At 55.3% G+C, this 15,814-nt stretch overlaps 1 protein-coding gene across 2 annotated transcripts in view; it reads right to left on the reverse strand.

Moving 5' to 3' along the window:
* Window positions 1-15,814, reverse strand: part of Grik3 (glutamate ionotropic receptor kainate type subunit 3) — a 211,705-nt gene that overhangs the window by 53,050 nt on the left and 142,841 nt on the right. For both annotated transcript variants that reach the window (XM_005317826.5, XM_040288387.2), the window contains exons 4-7: window positions 12,821-13,002; window positions 10,838-10,891; window positions 3,554-3,727; window positions 2,888-3,031 (exon numbers count right to left, since the gene is read on the reverse strand). In XM_005317826.5, the coding sequence (XP_005317883.1) occupies window positions 2,888-3,031; window positions 3,554-3,727; window positions 10,838-10,891; window positions 12,821-13,002 (554 nt within the window). The remainder of the gene's footprint in view (window positions 1-2,887; window positions 3,032-3,553; window positions 3,728-10,837; window positions 10,892-12,820; window positions 13,003-15,814) is intronic.

Below are 15,814 nucleotides of genomic sequence, written 5' to 3' on the forward strand. Positions count from 1 at the left end.
CCCACGCACCCCACCACTCCCTCAGTCCTCCCACAACCCTAAGAGATGTCTGCTATGGCCTCCACGGTAGAGGGAGACATTAAGGCACAGAGAAGTTCTGTAGCTTGGCCAAGGTCACACAGCTAGAAAGTGGTGAAGATTCCAAGCCACCTCCATGTGGCTCCTGATGCTCCCAAATCTACCTGCAGAGCCAGAGGAGGGATAGGGCAGGGCTGTGGACTGGCGTTACCAAGACCCCAGGGATGGACGTGCGGGGATCTGGAAGTTCAGTCTCAGAGTTCCCCAAGAGCCAATGATGTCACCAGCTGCTCAGCTCTTCTGGGGACATGGGACAATGGACTACCTCTGCACTTTTGACGGGTAGGATGAGAAGGGATAGTCGTGAACCTCTTAGGCCAGAGCATCTGAGGATCCTGGAGTCCCTTCCAGGAGTGAGGGGACTAGGCCTGGCTTCTCCCTCTGGAGGACTGGAAGGTGGTCCTGCGAGGTGAGGGGCTGGTCTAAGGCGACACAGCCGGGAAGAGGGAGAGACGAGGTCCAAAGGCACGGGACAGCGCTCAGAATCCATGTTGTGGCCATGTCCCTTTTAATATTGCTGACAGGTGGGAGGAGCTGCTGTTGGCCTCACCCCAAAGCAGCGACGGAGACCTGGGGCCTCAGGGAAGCTGTCCGGCCCCTGTGCGAGAGATGGGGGTCCCCGGGTGCCTTCCTTTGCAATGGGATCATATTTGTAATGCAGTAACTGGGGGGACGCCTGCCTCCCTCCTCGGGCTGTGGGCTCTGTGGGTGCCGGGCTCCTCTGCTTTAGCCACAGTGGGACCCTGCACAGCTCGGTGCCTGACCCCCACAAGCCCACAGCAAATAGCTACTGAGTCAACAAGCCAACCCTCGGGCCAGCGTGCCTCCTTTGTTGTCCCCTATGCTTGTTCCAGAGGGACCCTCTACCTGGAGCCCTGCTGAAGATCTTCTCATTGACCTTGGTGTTGCCCCACATGGTCCCACCCTCTGGGATGCCCCACCTAGATCTCCTCCTCCCTCGCCTCCTCACTGGACTTCATACCCCCATTTTACAGATGAGGTGACTAAGGCTTGGGAAGGTTCTCTAGCTTGCTTCAGGCCACACAGCCAGCAAGCAAAGACCCCCATCTGCTGTACGTGGAACCCCACGCTGTGGCTGTCAACAGTACAGACCACTTGCCAGCATGTACCACAGCCTGAGGACTCGGTCTCTCCATCACCGGTAAGACTGTCCTTATATATCCTGGAGATTAGTGCTCTGTCTGACGTGCATGTGGCAAAAATTTGCTCCCCAAATGTAGGCTCTCTCCTCACCTCATTGATTGTTTCTTTTGCCGGGAAGAAGCGGTTCAGTTTGAGTCCACCCACTTGTTAATTCTTGATTTTATTTCTTGTGCTTTAGGAGTCTTGTTAAGGAAGTCAGGGCCTAATCCCACATGATGAAGATTAGGGCCTACTTTTTCCTCTGTTAGGTGCAGGGTCTCTGGTCTAACTCCTAGGTCCTTGATCCACTTTGAGTTTTGTGCATGGTGAGAGATAGGGGTTTATTTTCATTTTGCTGCATATGGATTTCCAGTTTTCCCAGCACCATTTGTTGAAGAGGCTATCTTAATCTCCAGGATACATAAAGAACTCAAAAAACTTAACACCCCAAAAACGAACAACCCAACCAATAAATGTGAGCTGAGCAGACACTTCTCAGAAGAAGATATACATTTGATCAACAAATATATGAAAGAATGTTCAATATCTCTAGTAATTAGAGAAATGCAAATCAAAACTACCCTAAGATTTCATGTCATGCCAGTCAGAATGGCAGTTATCAAGAATACAGACAACAATAAATGTTGGTGAGGATGTCGGGGAAAAGGCACACTCATATATTGCTGGTGGAACTTCATATGGGGGCAACCAATCTGGAAAGCAGTATGGAGATTCCTTAGAAAACCTGTAATGGGGGGCTGGGACTATGGCTCAGAGGTAGAGCACTCGCCTAGCACATGCAAGGTGCTGGGTTCGATCCTCCACACCACATAAAAATAAATAAATAAAGATTGTTACAATTAAAAAAAATTTAAAAAAAACAAACCTGGAAAGGAAGCACCATTTGACCCAGCTATCCCACTCCTTAGTCTATACCCAAAGGACTTAAAATCAGCGTCCAATAGTGACGCACCCACATCAATGTTTATAGCAGCTCAATTCACAATAACTAAATTGTGGAAGCAATTAGATGCCCTTTAATAGATGAATGGATAAAGAAAATGTGGTATATATATATATATATATATATACACAAAGGAATATTACTCATCATTAAAAGAGAATAAAATTATGGCATTTGCAGGTAAGTGGATGGGGTTGGAGAATATTATGCTAAGCAAAGTAAGCCAATCCCCCAAAACCAAAGGTCAAATGTCTGATAAGTAGATGCTGATCCATAATGGGGGGGGGATGGAAAAAATGGAGGAACTTTAATGGGGCCAAGGGGAGGGGGCATGAGGGTAGGAAAGATGGTGGAATGAGATAGACATCATTACCCTAGGTACACGTATGACTGCCCATATGGTGCGATGCTACATCGGGTACAGAGAAATGAAAAGTTGTGCTGCTTTTGCAATTGTGTACAATAAATCAAAATGCATTCTGCTTCATATGTACCTAATTAAAATAAATTAATTCATTCATAAAAAAAGACTGGTCCTATGGAGCTCATTTTCAACCAAGGAAACTGAGGCTCAGCGATGCCAGGCCACCTGCCGGAGTTCATGTGGAATTGAAAGCTGTCCTGGCTCTGAACCTGGGCCCACCACCACCCTGCTGTGCTGGGGCGTCGGCAGCCTCTGGAGGGAGGGGCATGGGAACTCACCTCCTTGATGAAGTTCATGAAGCGGCCACCAAAGCGCCAGGCCTTATGCCGATGGCACTGCAGGGAGTTCACCGTCATCTGGGGGGCCCGCTGGTAGCACACGGACACGATGTGGACAGCATCGTACAGTAAGGCCGCATCGGTCTGGAGGGAGGTCCAGGGTCTGTCTGAGAGCAACCCTGAGCCCCTCAGTCCTTTGCCCACCCTGCCTGAGTCCTGTCTCCCACTGCAAGCTCAAGGCGTCCTGGTGAGAAAAAGGCCCAGCGGCCATCCTGTCCCACCCTGGAGAGAGGCCAGGCGTGGGCGACTGCTGGTCTGCAAATGCCCCGGGTGCCACTCTCTCCTGACAGACCTCCCACCCCACCCCTTCACGATCCCTGACCACTCCTCTCCCTCCTCCCCAGTCTCACACCTGCTGGCCACAGCCTAAAGTCCCTGTGCCCAGGATCCCTGGTCCTTATCCCTGGGGGCCCTGGGGCAGGGCTGTCTGATTCTTCTTAGTGCCCCTGGCTCCTGACCTGGGGTCCGGCTCACACATGGCAGGACTTAGGAAGTGGTGGGAGGGAGACAGGAGATAGGAAGGCAGGACAGAGGGAGGGAGGGAGGGAAAGAAGGGGGAAGACAGGGGGAACCCCCGGGGTCCGCCTGCCTGGCTGCCCTCTGTACCATCATCACTCCATCCAACAGGCCAGACTCTGCTCGGGGAGCTGCCTGCAGCCGCTCCATGGACCACTTCTCCACGATGGCTGAGACGTGGGGGTTGTCCACGTTGAGGATGCGGAACCCCGTCAGGTTCACCCCGGAGTAGCGGTAGGGCTCCAGGTCTAGTGCGTAGAGATCCTGGGGAGAGAGGTCTGCGTGAGTCAAGGGGCGGTCACTGCCTTAGCTCCAGCCCTGCCTCCTGCCCCTCCTGAATCAGGGCTGCCTGGGCCTGGGGCTGCGGCTCCCGGCAGAACCCTGCAAAGGTGGCGGGCGCACCCATAGGAGGACTGGACTCAGAGTCAACTCGGACTCAGGTCTGCCTGGGCCACTGACCTCGGGTAACTAGGGGGCCTCGGCCTGTTTCTTCTTCTACAAAATGGGGACCACTCCTCTTTATAGGACCTAGTGAAGCAGTTCCCATGAGTCGCCCATCAAACAGCTTCATAATGCTGTTTCCTTTCCACGGCGGCAGGGTGGGAGGGACACTCACTTTGGAAAGACAAAGGGTGCTAGGTCTGTACATCTCCAGGTTACCCAGAAGGACGCGAAAGGGAATATTTTCTCCTTTAAAAGAGGGGACTCGAGGAGTACTGCTGCCCTCCCCACTCCTTCCTCCCCGGTCACAGCCAGGGCCACCTCCCACGGCTCCTAGGAGCAACTGTCCTGCAAATGGCCAGGGCAGGCCCCAGCTGAGCGTCCAGAAGAGCAAGGTCTTAGAGCCTGAGCAGCCCGCCCCGGCTCCTGCTGCAGCTCTAGGTTTGGGGCCAAGGAACTGTCACATCAGGGAGCCCGAGAGGAAGGGGCAGTGGGAGAAGCCAACTTCCCCTGACCTGACCAGAGATGGCAGGAGAGAAAGGGTGGGAGGAAGTCAGAGGAGCAGAGAGCGCTGTGGTCTGTTAAAAATGACCCCCAACTTAGAAATAGGCAAAAGGGGAGCAGAATGTTCTCGCCGTGCAACAAAGAAGGGTTGTTTACCAGGAAGGTCCAGGGTTACTTAATCCCCCAGGGGACGCTTTGACTTCACTGTTGGCTACTGATTAAAGGCCCCGACTCAGGGTGAACATGCAGATCTGTGTCCAGCAGAAAAGGTGACCCCCCTGAGGCTGTGAGGTTTATTGCTTTGCAGGAGATTAATTAATTTTGTATCTGACCTATGTCTCCCCTCTCCTGTCTGAAATACCAATGAACACCCAGTTCCTCAGATGCTCTGCAGGCCAGCTCCACCACCCTACTGGTCCCTCCCATCTGGGAAATGTGTTCATCTACATTGGCATGAGATTCATTTCTTTGGCTTTTTGAAATGTGTACTTTGGCAATCTAGGCTGGCCCCTCCCATTGGTGGGGAAACTGAGTCTGATGTCACTGTTTGAGCTCCTCCATAGCCTCTGCGTTTCCATATTCTTCCCTCACTGAGCTGCCTTCCCGCCTGGCCTCTGGTCTGTCCTCTTCCCTGGGTCCCTGACTCCATCACTGTACCCTGTGCTTGAAGAGATGGCCAGACACCCTCCTTGGCTGTACTTGATTCTCCATGGTACCACCATTGCAGCCTCCACCCCATCCATCCCAGCCTCAGACGAATCAGTGATGCCTCATGCAAAGATGATGAGTGATCAGAGCTAGAGCCCACAGAGCAGATCTTTCACACGGCACTGGCTTCCTGCGGTCTCTGCCATGTTCCTAATGGATGCTCAACTCCTCCTGCTCCTCCTGCACCCTCAACGGCCCCCTTGTGGAAGGCACAGTGTTGATTTCTTCTTTGAAGGTTTGCAGAGCAGACTTAAGGGGAGGTAAGAAAGTCTAACCCCACCGGTGCCCAAAGGGGACCGTTTGCCTTCGGTATCCACAGCTCTCAGATAATGGATACAACCACCACAGAACAAAACCATCAGAACATGGTTGTGTCTACGCTGAGCATGTAGGCTGAGCATTGTTCCATCCTGGAACAATGCAGTGTGTTAGCTATTTACACAGCAGGGATGTTGTATTAGGTCTCATAAGTGATCTAGAGATGATTTATAGTACATGGGAGTGTGTGCACAGGTCATGTGCAATTACCACACCATTTTATAAAAGGGACTTGAACATCTGCAGAGGTCCTGGAACAAATCCCCCACGGCCACCAAAGAACAACTAGAGAGCCCTGATTCTAAGCCAGGATTTGGGTTGAGGAAGAGGCTGGATGAAAGCAGGAGGCAGGGTCTTCAGCAAAAGAGGGGTTCCCACTGAGGGTGTCTAGATGGCCCTGGTCTCAGCGGGGAGTGGAGGGTAGCCACTGTCCTCTCCCTGCCTGTGGGGGACATCACAGCCACTTAATGGTATTCTCCTTCTATAGGTGAGAAAAGAGGGTCCGAAGGGTGAGGTGACTTGTGTCAGAGGCGATGATACCTCCAAGACTCTGTCCTCATGAGCGGGTTAGAGCATAGGGGGTCAGGTACTGTGGGCATGATCCTGGTGGATGAATTTGGGATTTCCTCTCTCGCTCCCTTGTATGCTCACATGCCCTTCTGCCATCGTTACGATGAAGCAGGAAAGCCCTTGCCAGATGCCGGCACCATGACCTGGACTTCTCAGCCTCCAGAATTGTGAGCCATGTAAACTCTTGTTTATCACTTCCTCAAGTCTATGGCATTCTGTCGTCCCAGCAGAAAATGGGCTGAATCACATCCCGAAGGAGGTGGCTCACTGAGGCAGCCCGAGGTGCTGGCTGAGAGCACAGACCACGGGGTCAGGTTATCTGGGTTCCAGTTTCATCTGCCCTCCTCAGTTGCCTCATCTGCAAAATGGGATGATCACCGTACCTACCACACAGGCTTGACGTGAAAGAAGCGGGTTAACTGACGCGCTCAGAACATGTCTGGTACGCAGGGACATTTGGCAAGTGTCTGACAAGTTGCCTATTTGCCTGTCTGGTGGCAGGTTGTCACAACCAGGGACGCGGCCCCTAGGGACATCGCCGGATCACTGGAGGAGAGGAGCAGACTCAGTTGGGCCCTTCCTACCTGAGCCCTCCTGGCCATCAAAACACTGTCACAGTTGGCTGAGCACCTGTCCCCAGGAGAGCAGCAGGTGCTGTTCTGAATGCCACATGTATTAACTTTTCTAACTCATGTCCCCACTTCCCACTCAAAGGAAGAAACTGAGTCCCGGGAGACTGAGTCTTTGGCTTGAGGGGACAGAGCTGGAGAGTGATGGTGTCAACTCCAGTCGCTCCTTTAACCAGGACCCAGGACCAAGAGATCTTCCTCAAACCACCTCTGACGGGAGTCTGTGGAGCTGGGAGAGGGTCAGAGCTGAACTGCTGGGGCCATGGGACAGAGGCCGACCTTTGCCCTCAGGGATGGCCCTCCTCCCACTCTCAGCAGGGGCCTTGCCTCTTCTGATTCAGAACTGACCTGACGTCCAAGTCTTGACAGATGCTGTAGCAGCAGCCTGCCCAGGACCTCTAGGACCGGCTTATCTTCTTCTAACACCAGAGACCCACCTGACTCAGGGTGAAGGGAGGCCTCTCTGGTGTAGAGGGGGCCTTGGGGGCTGGTGTAACTGTTCCTCACTTTCCAGACACAGCATTGGTCTGTTGGGACAGTCACAGCCTGGGAGGGAATGATGGGGTGGTGTGGTGGTGGGGGGGGGTCACCTTCCTCTTTGTTACTCCCCTCCCTGCCTGGCTGCAGAGTGTTGTAGGGCTTGTGGCACAGAGTGCCCCCATCCCTGTGACATGAGGGCAGTGACAATGGTGAAGAGGCCTCTTTGTCCAGCTCTGATTATTTTTGCTCAAACTGCCCTGGGCTGAGACCCCCAAGTGCTGTACACAGTGAACTGTGGGCAACTTCGCCGCTTGGCAAAAAGTCGCATTCTTGATGCCAAATGTTGACACACTGAATTCAGTATCGACTAGGGACCTTTTAGAAACATTCAGCATAACATAATAGACTAATTCATTAGCACCCCATGGGTCTGAATGGGTAGAAGCTGAAGCTCGGGAAACATCGCCTTAAGGAATGACAGATGAAAATATCTTTCCCATGATATAACTGTTATTGCCGGGAAGTGGCATTAATTGTGATTGCTTATCTATTAATTTATTATAATTCTTCTTTCACCTCCAGGCTTTTACCTACACATGACATGTACCGGGCCTCAGCTGGGGCTGATTAACGCGGGGTTATCTGGGAACGGCTCAGAGCTGGCTGGAACAGATAATGCGGCAGGGGTAATTAAAATGTCTTCTGCGTGGGAGAGGCAAGTTTAGTTTGGAGAATTCTTTAGAGGCAAAGAGTTGGTGATGTGGGTTTCTCCAAAGGGGAAGGAGATAAATGCCAAATGCCACTGCCCTCCCCAGTACAGCCATGAAGGACCCTGGGACACAAAGAGGGAGAATCGGGAGGTGGTGTGCTAGGCCAGGAAGGAGGTCCCTGTAGCTGGAGCAGGACAGGGTCCGGGGGACACAGCTGAGCCTGGGGGGCTGCTGGGAATACCGTGGTAGACCCTGCACATACGCTCTACTGCAGAACTATGTGTTCTATAGGACCCGGCAGGACCCAGAGTCAGGAGCCTGGGTCTCCGTCACTGATCTGCTGTGAGATTCTAGGCAAGTCACAAAATCTCCCTGATGCCAGGTCTCCCCATCTACGGGGAAGGTTACACCCTGCTGGCTGGCCTCAGTGGGGTGACAAGGAAAATCTGCAGATGCAGAGAAAGGGCCTTGAAGGGTAGGATGCTGGGATTTGGTGGGGAGGCTCCATTTCCCTGACTAGGGTCAACCACCATGGCTGGACAAGGCAGTATGTGGAAGCCCAGCTGGCCAGAGGAGCTGCGGGACACTTCATGTGAACTCTGAGCATGACAGGTTTGGAAGAGGGTTCTGGAGCTGGGCAGCAGCTCCTAGCTGCCCCAAATTCACGCTCTGCCCCTTTCTTGGGGGCGCCACCTCTCTGAGCCTCAGTTTCCAGGTTTTCTAAAATTTGGGGAGAGTCATAGCTTCCTTGGAGAGTCGTTCTGAATTTTGCGGGGGGCTGGGGTCTGCCGAGCACACAGAGAACATGAGCAGGACTCGTTTAATTCGTTTATTGAGTACTTCCACCGCGCTAAGTGCCAAGCGTCGCGTAAGCCCGTTATGGATGTCAACGCATGAAACACTCCCGCTAACAATCCTAGAAAGTAAAACCCGCTGTCGTCACGATTCTACAGAAGCGGAAATGAGTCACGAAAAGGGCAAGTAACTTGCTCAAGGCAGCGGAAGAGTCTCGGTTCTCATCAGGGAGACTGGCACCAGAGACCGCGGTCTTAGCTGAGGCTGCTGTGACAGTGTTGGTGACTTCACTGGTCACACTCTGCATTGCGGGCATGCACTCATTCACTCACCCATCACGTAGGCGTTAATGAGCACCTGCCACGTGCCAGGCATGGCTTAGCCACTGCAGGTGGATTCACCCATGAAGAAAGCCTGCCGGCCCCTGAGCCCCTGAGCTCTGTGGGACCCATCTCTCTACGCCCCTCCCTCCCACACGCCCAGCTCAGAGCCCAGCACCTGGGAGTGCCCTTGTAAATGGCTGCTGGACAAATGATTGAATTAAGGAAATGAACAGTTAAAGGGACCCTACTGGGATCTAGAGGGAGACCCTGAGGTGCTAGGATCCTTCCTCTGAGACCTCCTACCTTGCCCCAGTGGACAGTGGTATTTCTGGGCAGGGCACTGGGGTCGCTGGGGAGGTGCCTTCTGCAGAGCCCTGTCCTGGAATGGTATTAAGGATCTGGTGGCCTCCTCCCAAGCCTCTGCTGACTTTCTAGTACACAGCATGGCAGGAAGAAGCCACTGTGGGTGGGCAGAGATCCAAAAGGGACTCAAGGGAAAAGGTTCCTGGTCCCAGTCCCCAGGATTCCTTTTGCCCAATGGGGCTCCTGGCAAGCTCCAGGTCTGAGCCCTGGACAGGCTCTGCGTGGGCACAGGGTACAGCTGGGGAAGCGGGGTGACAGGCAGGTGTGCCGGTAGATGCTCTCTGGTGTGGGGAGGGAACCTCACTGGTAGCACATGCCTGCTTCTATGGCATCTGCACTCCCCCCATGGCCAATTTCAAGCTACCAACAGGACGTGGAGTTGGGGGGCGATGATAGCAGTCGGCTCTCGGAAGCCAGTGGAGCCCCTTCCCCATTCTCCTTGGCTGAACTCCCACTGACCCTTCAAAGCCCAGCGTCCAAGCATCTGCTTTTCTGCAAAGCCTGCCTCAAACCTCCCACCTTCCCCCCAGGCCCTCAGCACCGAGCCTGTCCTTGTGCTGAGCTCCTCAGCCATCCTTCTGGCCTGTGTGGGCACAAGCCAGCAAGCCTGCTGTATCGAGCAGGGCACAGGGAGGAAGGCCTCTGTCCTCGTCATCTGCAAACACTCAGCTTCGCCTAGGTCTGGGTAAGGAACATAAATACACTGGGTGCCCAATAAATGAATGAGCCATACAGGGAGGGGCCTGCAGGGCTAAGGGTGGCCTGTTTCAGCAAGAGGGTGATCAGCGGTGCTGTTGCTGCCCGGATGTGGGTTGGTGGAATAGTCTCAGGGCCCTGGGGGAGGTCTGAGGTGCCTAGTTCTAAGCTAGGTGGCTTAGCATTGGTGCCCCTTGGCAAAGGAATGCTTTTATTCTGCTGATCTCAGGCCACAACTAATTATCCTAATGGGTTTAAATGGCCCTAAATGTTCTCAGAGTTTGGACAGGACCCATCTGGAGCCTGCAGGTGGACAGCGAGGGGGCTGACTTCAGTGTGGATGCAGCAGGAATCAGAAGTGGTCATTCTCGTTGCTGTACAAGGCCTGAGACAGGCGTGGGAGAGTGGGCGCTGCGAGCGGCCGGTCACGGAGGAACACTGGCTGCCTCCCCCGCTCTGCAGGAACTAGGTGCCGCTCCTAGCATCTTGCCCGATGGACTCATTAGGCCTCACGACTTCCCCAAGGGGCAGAAGCCCATTTTGCAGAGGAAGAAACTGAGCCACAGAGGTCAGATGACTTACCCAAGGCCCTGTGGCCAGTGGAGCTTGAGCCCATCCTGGTTCCAGAGCCCAGGCCCTTCATCCCAACACCAGGAGGCTTCCCGAAAGTGGGCAGGTCACAAAGACATCTATGGGCCCTTACCCGGAGCCACACCTATCGACTTCGATCTTCTCTAACTGCAGCCACTGTGTCCAGCAGGCTGGCCCAAGCCAGGCTACCATGCCCTTATCTAAGTCCTCCCACCCTCCTCGTGCCAAGCCCCGGGGGTACGTTACCAGCGTGGTGAAGATGAAGTGGTAGTACTCGGTCATCATGCCCATGGCCATGGCCTGCAGAAGAGCAGAATCTGGTCAGCCGCCAGCAGCACCCCAGTGCCCTCCCTTCACCCAGGGGCAAGAGCTGGGGACAGGCCAGGCTGGGCCATGGGCTGGGTGAGGCTGGTATCCTCTAACACCTTCCTTGAATAGTGACAATGAGCAGCCAACAGATGACGGTGGCATCAACTGGGACGGATACAGATGCAGGGCATTGGGTCACACTCTCCAAGGGTCCCCATTTTGTGGGACCAGTTAGGGTTGAGTGGTGTTGGGGGGCTGTCCTGAGCAGGGGCCTGGCCCAGAAGCTGCGTGCTGCGTGACGTCCCTGCTCGGGTCCCGGGTGCCCACAGAGCAGGCCACACAGCTGCTGTGGGTTATTATTCCACCCTCCACGAAGCCTGCATTCCCTGCGTCCTGTGTATTTTAGTAGAAGCCGATAATCCGTAATACTAATGACGCTAATGCTTTTTCCATAGAGTTCCTCAGAATGCCGGACCCACAGAGTGATCTGGTGAAAATGTCACAGGATCAAGTAGACCTTGAAACCACCGCACGTTCCCGCCCACCCCTGGAGCCTCCCAGGACCGTCAGCCAGGTATGGTTTGGGCTGGAGGAGCTGGCAGCAGGCAGGCGGCCTGAACTTCCTCTAATCCTGCATTTAGCTGAGCACAGCCCTCATTTTTAATTCTAGAAGTTTTCAAGTCAGACAGAGCTGGGACTCAATTCCAGCTTCCCAGCCGGATGACCTTGGGTCCATTACGTTCCCTTGAGCCTCAGTGTCTGCCCACCTGTCCACCAGGCAGGCTATACACCCCACCTTTCCCGAAGTCAGTGAGGAGCGACCGGCACCTGGCAGAGTATTGTCACTTTCATTCTGTTCCATGTGCTGGGAAGAGATGGGGGGCCCCGGACACAGGTGGCTGGGAGAATGCGTGTGGAGGGAGCCTGGTCCACGTCAAGGACGCCCAGGCCCAGTGCAGATCGTGCCGGGGACTGGGACCAATTCTTGATTTCCTCCACTCAAGGAAGCCTGCAGCGCTGCATGAAGTGGGGACTGTCAACCCCATCACAAAGGAGGGACAGACTCCAGGCAGGTCACATGGAAGGGCGGAAGCAGGTGGGACTGGAGCCCCTTGAGGCTCTGAAAATACTCCAGGCCCCTGCTCAGCCCCCCTGCCTCTACCCCGGTGTCCTCGATGCCACCAGCACCTCACTGGCTCCCATGCAGAAGGCCCACAGATGCCTGCTCCCGCCGCCAGAGTGCTCTCCGGGGTGACCTAATGGCCTCTGACTCAAAGCACAGGTGCAAGCCTGGGTGGCTGGTTTTGGAGCCACACCCAGGAGGGGGCTGCAGGCGACTCCACTGTTGTTTTCTTAGGTGTCTGGCAGAGCCGGCCTCTTGTCCCCCGTGTGCCACGTGGAGCGGCGCTCAGGAACAGCGGCCCTGCCAGGACCCCCACCCCCACCCCCCGCCCTGTCACTGCAGAGTGGAGCAGAACCTCCATAACCCTCCCAGCAGCAGGAGAGGAACAGCACCCATCTCTGGAGCCACGGGGAATGAGTCCCTGGGGGAGGCGGCCAGGCCTTCTGGGGACCGACCCTGAGAACCCAAGGCCTCTCTGCGGTTCCCCAAGGGCTCTGCTCCGCGTGGCTTCAGGGGCCTCCCGGCAGCCCCTGACCCCCTCCAGGTGGAAGGCAGCGTTCACCCAGCACCCCAGGCCTGGCAGGGGCAGGTCAGCCACCCCACACCACGTCAGAGTGCAAAGGTCACTCGCTGTCCGCTTGGCTGCTGGTGGAACTGACACCCGGGGTCACAGGCCAGGCAGAGGCAGAGGTCAAGCCCAGCTGGGATCTGGCGGACGTGGTGCCAGTACTCAGGAAAGGGGAGACCGTGGCAGGCAGACCCCCACCCGGCTCCCCCCCGGGCCGCTGCTCACGCACCTGCTTGAGGATCTGGGCGGCCATGGTGTGGCTGCAGTCGAAGATGATGCGGAACTCCCGGCCGCGCTTCATCTCCTTGAGCAGGGGGCGCGCGTCGTCCGAGTCGATGGGGAGCTGGCGGATCTTGAGGCGGATGTTGTATCTTGAAGGAGCCATGATGAGCTCCTGCAGCCGGATGAGCCCTGGGGGACAGGGGCACAGCACGCACATGGACCCGCGCACACACACCCACTCAGACGCGTGTGCCTGTGGCCACGGGTCAACAGATAGACGTGGACACCATGTGTGGCCCACGGGGACCTGTGCAAGTCCCTGGGCACAGCCACAAGTGTCCTGAGACAGGCAGGGGTACCCGTGGGCAGACGTGTGCACATCCCTGGGCGTGCCTGCCCACGCATGCACACTTATAGCAGACGCGTGTGCACCTACGGATACATGGCTACCGTCGGGTGGGTGTGGACTGGACACACACCCGGGCTCATAAGCTCGGGCAGATGTAGGACAGAGGCCTGTGCAGACAGGGACATACAGGTGCACACAGGGACAGAATCCAGGGGCTCAGGCAGCGGATTCCCGCCCCCCACGCCTACCTGTTTCTCTCTGGTTCTGGGCTAGAGATTTACAGAAATGTGGGACGTCACTTCCTTAAACATCTCCAGCAAACCTGCCTCTGGGACGTAGGCACAAGAGCAGCTCCGGCCTCAACGTTGCTAACCCAGACCAACCGCCGCACAGGTGGAGGCAGGTGGTACCATGCCACCTCCCAAGGGCAGGGTCAAGGGGTTCATTCAGCCACCTCCTCCACGAAGCCTTCCTCTATGGCTCTGCTCAGAAAAGACTCCCTCCCCCACCAGCTGTGCGGCCTCTCCCTCAGCCTCCCCCAGCCTCCCCTCACTCTCCTCACCCTGCAAAGAGCATCTGGATGTTCCTGGTAGGTCCCCACGGCGCCTGGCACAGGGCCTGGCCCTCAGGTAGGACTCAACCAAAATTTCCATAATTGGGTTGACTTACTGTTTTTCTCTCCCCACACTGAAAAAAAAAAAAAACCACCCTCCAACTTGGCATTTTGTAAAACCACTTAATCTGGGGACTTCCAGGGAAAACTGAATGTCACTTCCTGGAGACAAATGGCTTGCTCAGATCTAATTAAGTTCACTTCCGTTCCAGTTCCAAGCCACATTCTTGCTGACTCTTCTAGGCTTGCTGCTCTCCAGAGGCCCCCACCCAGCCCACCTGAGGAGGGGCTGAGCCAGCAGGCCCCTGCTCATCCCCAGGCCCAGCCCTGCACCCTGGCCCCTGTTCTCACAGCCAGTAAGCTTCTGGATTTTGTGATTCTGCAGGGATCCAGTCCCAGCTCTCGGGGCAGAGCATGTGGCCCCAGCCTGGCCAGCTTGCTAGCACTTCCTCTACGAATAGGGACTGACTCAGAACTGGATACAGGACCCAGTTGGTTCTATCACAGTGACTCCCAGAACCTGTGCCAGAACAACTGGTCAGAAACTCTCCCTTTTCATTCAACTTCAAATAGGGAGGATATAATTCTAGGGGTCACCGCACGGCACTTCACAAGGACTCCAACAGGGCAGAAGTCAGAGAGGACAGACAGAAAATAAGTTCCAATGATACTCATGAGAGCCCCTGGATCAAACACTACCTGAAGCTAAAATTATCCCTGAACATTTTAGTAAAGGCTGCCAACAAACCCTCCCACAACACATACGCTCTTTTTTTTTTTTTTTTAAAGCTAGCTCATACTGGATTACAGTTGCCAAAGGCTGTTACAATGTCCCCTATCTGGACAGAGTCGTCCACTCAGCCCACTTCAGAAGCCTTCCAACAGAGTCCCACTTTCCAAAACAATCCCTGGCGCACAGCCTGACTCCATTCAGCGCTCTTTCCCATTCCTGAGGGGTAGACAATGTGATTGTTGTCCCTCGGTGCACTGTGCTAGTGGGGACAGAGATGCAGCCCTGTTCCCTCTGCCTCCCAGAGAGCTCCAAAACAAGTTTCACCAGGGTCAGGGGAATCAGGAACAGCCAGCTCACTGAGAAGCCCCAAACCAGGTGCCTTGGCGGGGGGATGGCTGTGCAATTCTGGAATGTTCCAGGCCACACAGGCCTCCTAACACCAGGCTTGATGGGGGGAGGGGAGGATATCAGTTGACCTCGGCAAAGGAGGGGCCATGAGCTGCCCCCCATCCAGGCCCGTCTGTCCACCTCCCAACCGATCCAGAAACTGTCACTTGGTTTGGCTGAAAGATCTTGACCTGCCGCACCTGTTGCTGGTCGGCAGGCCCAGAGTGCGCAGTTTGCTCTTGGTTCTCCGATTCATGCTCAGCATCAGCAGGCATGTGGGCTTTGGGGACGCAGAACATGAGGACAGGGACAGGCTGGACGCTGGAGCGGAGGCCACTAGGGCCTCCGTGTCAGCCGAGCACATCGCCCCATGTAATGCATGGTGACCCACATTCGCCGGCAGCAAGTGCCCGAGCTCCTGCCCATCAGTGTGTTCCCCAGGGAGGCCGGAGGCTGCTCTCGGCCCTCCCTGGTGCGGGCCGGGCAGCCTTTGCCTGAGCCGAGTTTCCTTCCTGGCCACTTCCCTAATCAATCCCTCTCAAAATATCTGCCGTGCATCATCGTGCTTTCCACTTACGAAGCACTTCTGCATTCATTACCCTATTTAACCACCTCCCAAATCCTAGAAGGCACCGAGCACGCAGACCTTCATTCCGACATGACAGATAAAGAAACTGAGGGCTGCGGAGGTGGAGGGACCCTCCCGGGGCTTCGCAGATTGCTAGGAAAGGGAGCAGACATTGAGACCCAGTCTTTTGGCTCCTAGGCTGGGACCCTCCTCTCCACTCCAATTTTTCTAACCCTCTCCTTTCCCCTTGATGAGGCAGGGATTGGGTTGGGATGCTGGAGACGGCAAAGCGCAAAGGGGCGAGTGCCGGTCGACCGCAGGGCGAGCCCCATTCCTCGCCTGCCGCTATCC

The sequence above is a fragment of the Ictidomys tridecemlineatus genome, chromosome 11, assembly GCF_052094955.1.
Source record: "Ictidomys tridecemlineatus isolate mIctTri1 chromosome 11, mIctTri1.hap1, whole genome shotgun sequence".
NCBI lineage: Eukaryota > Metazoa > Chordata > Mammalia > Rodentia > Sciuridae > Ictidomys > Ictidomys tridecemlineatus.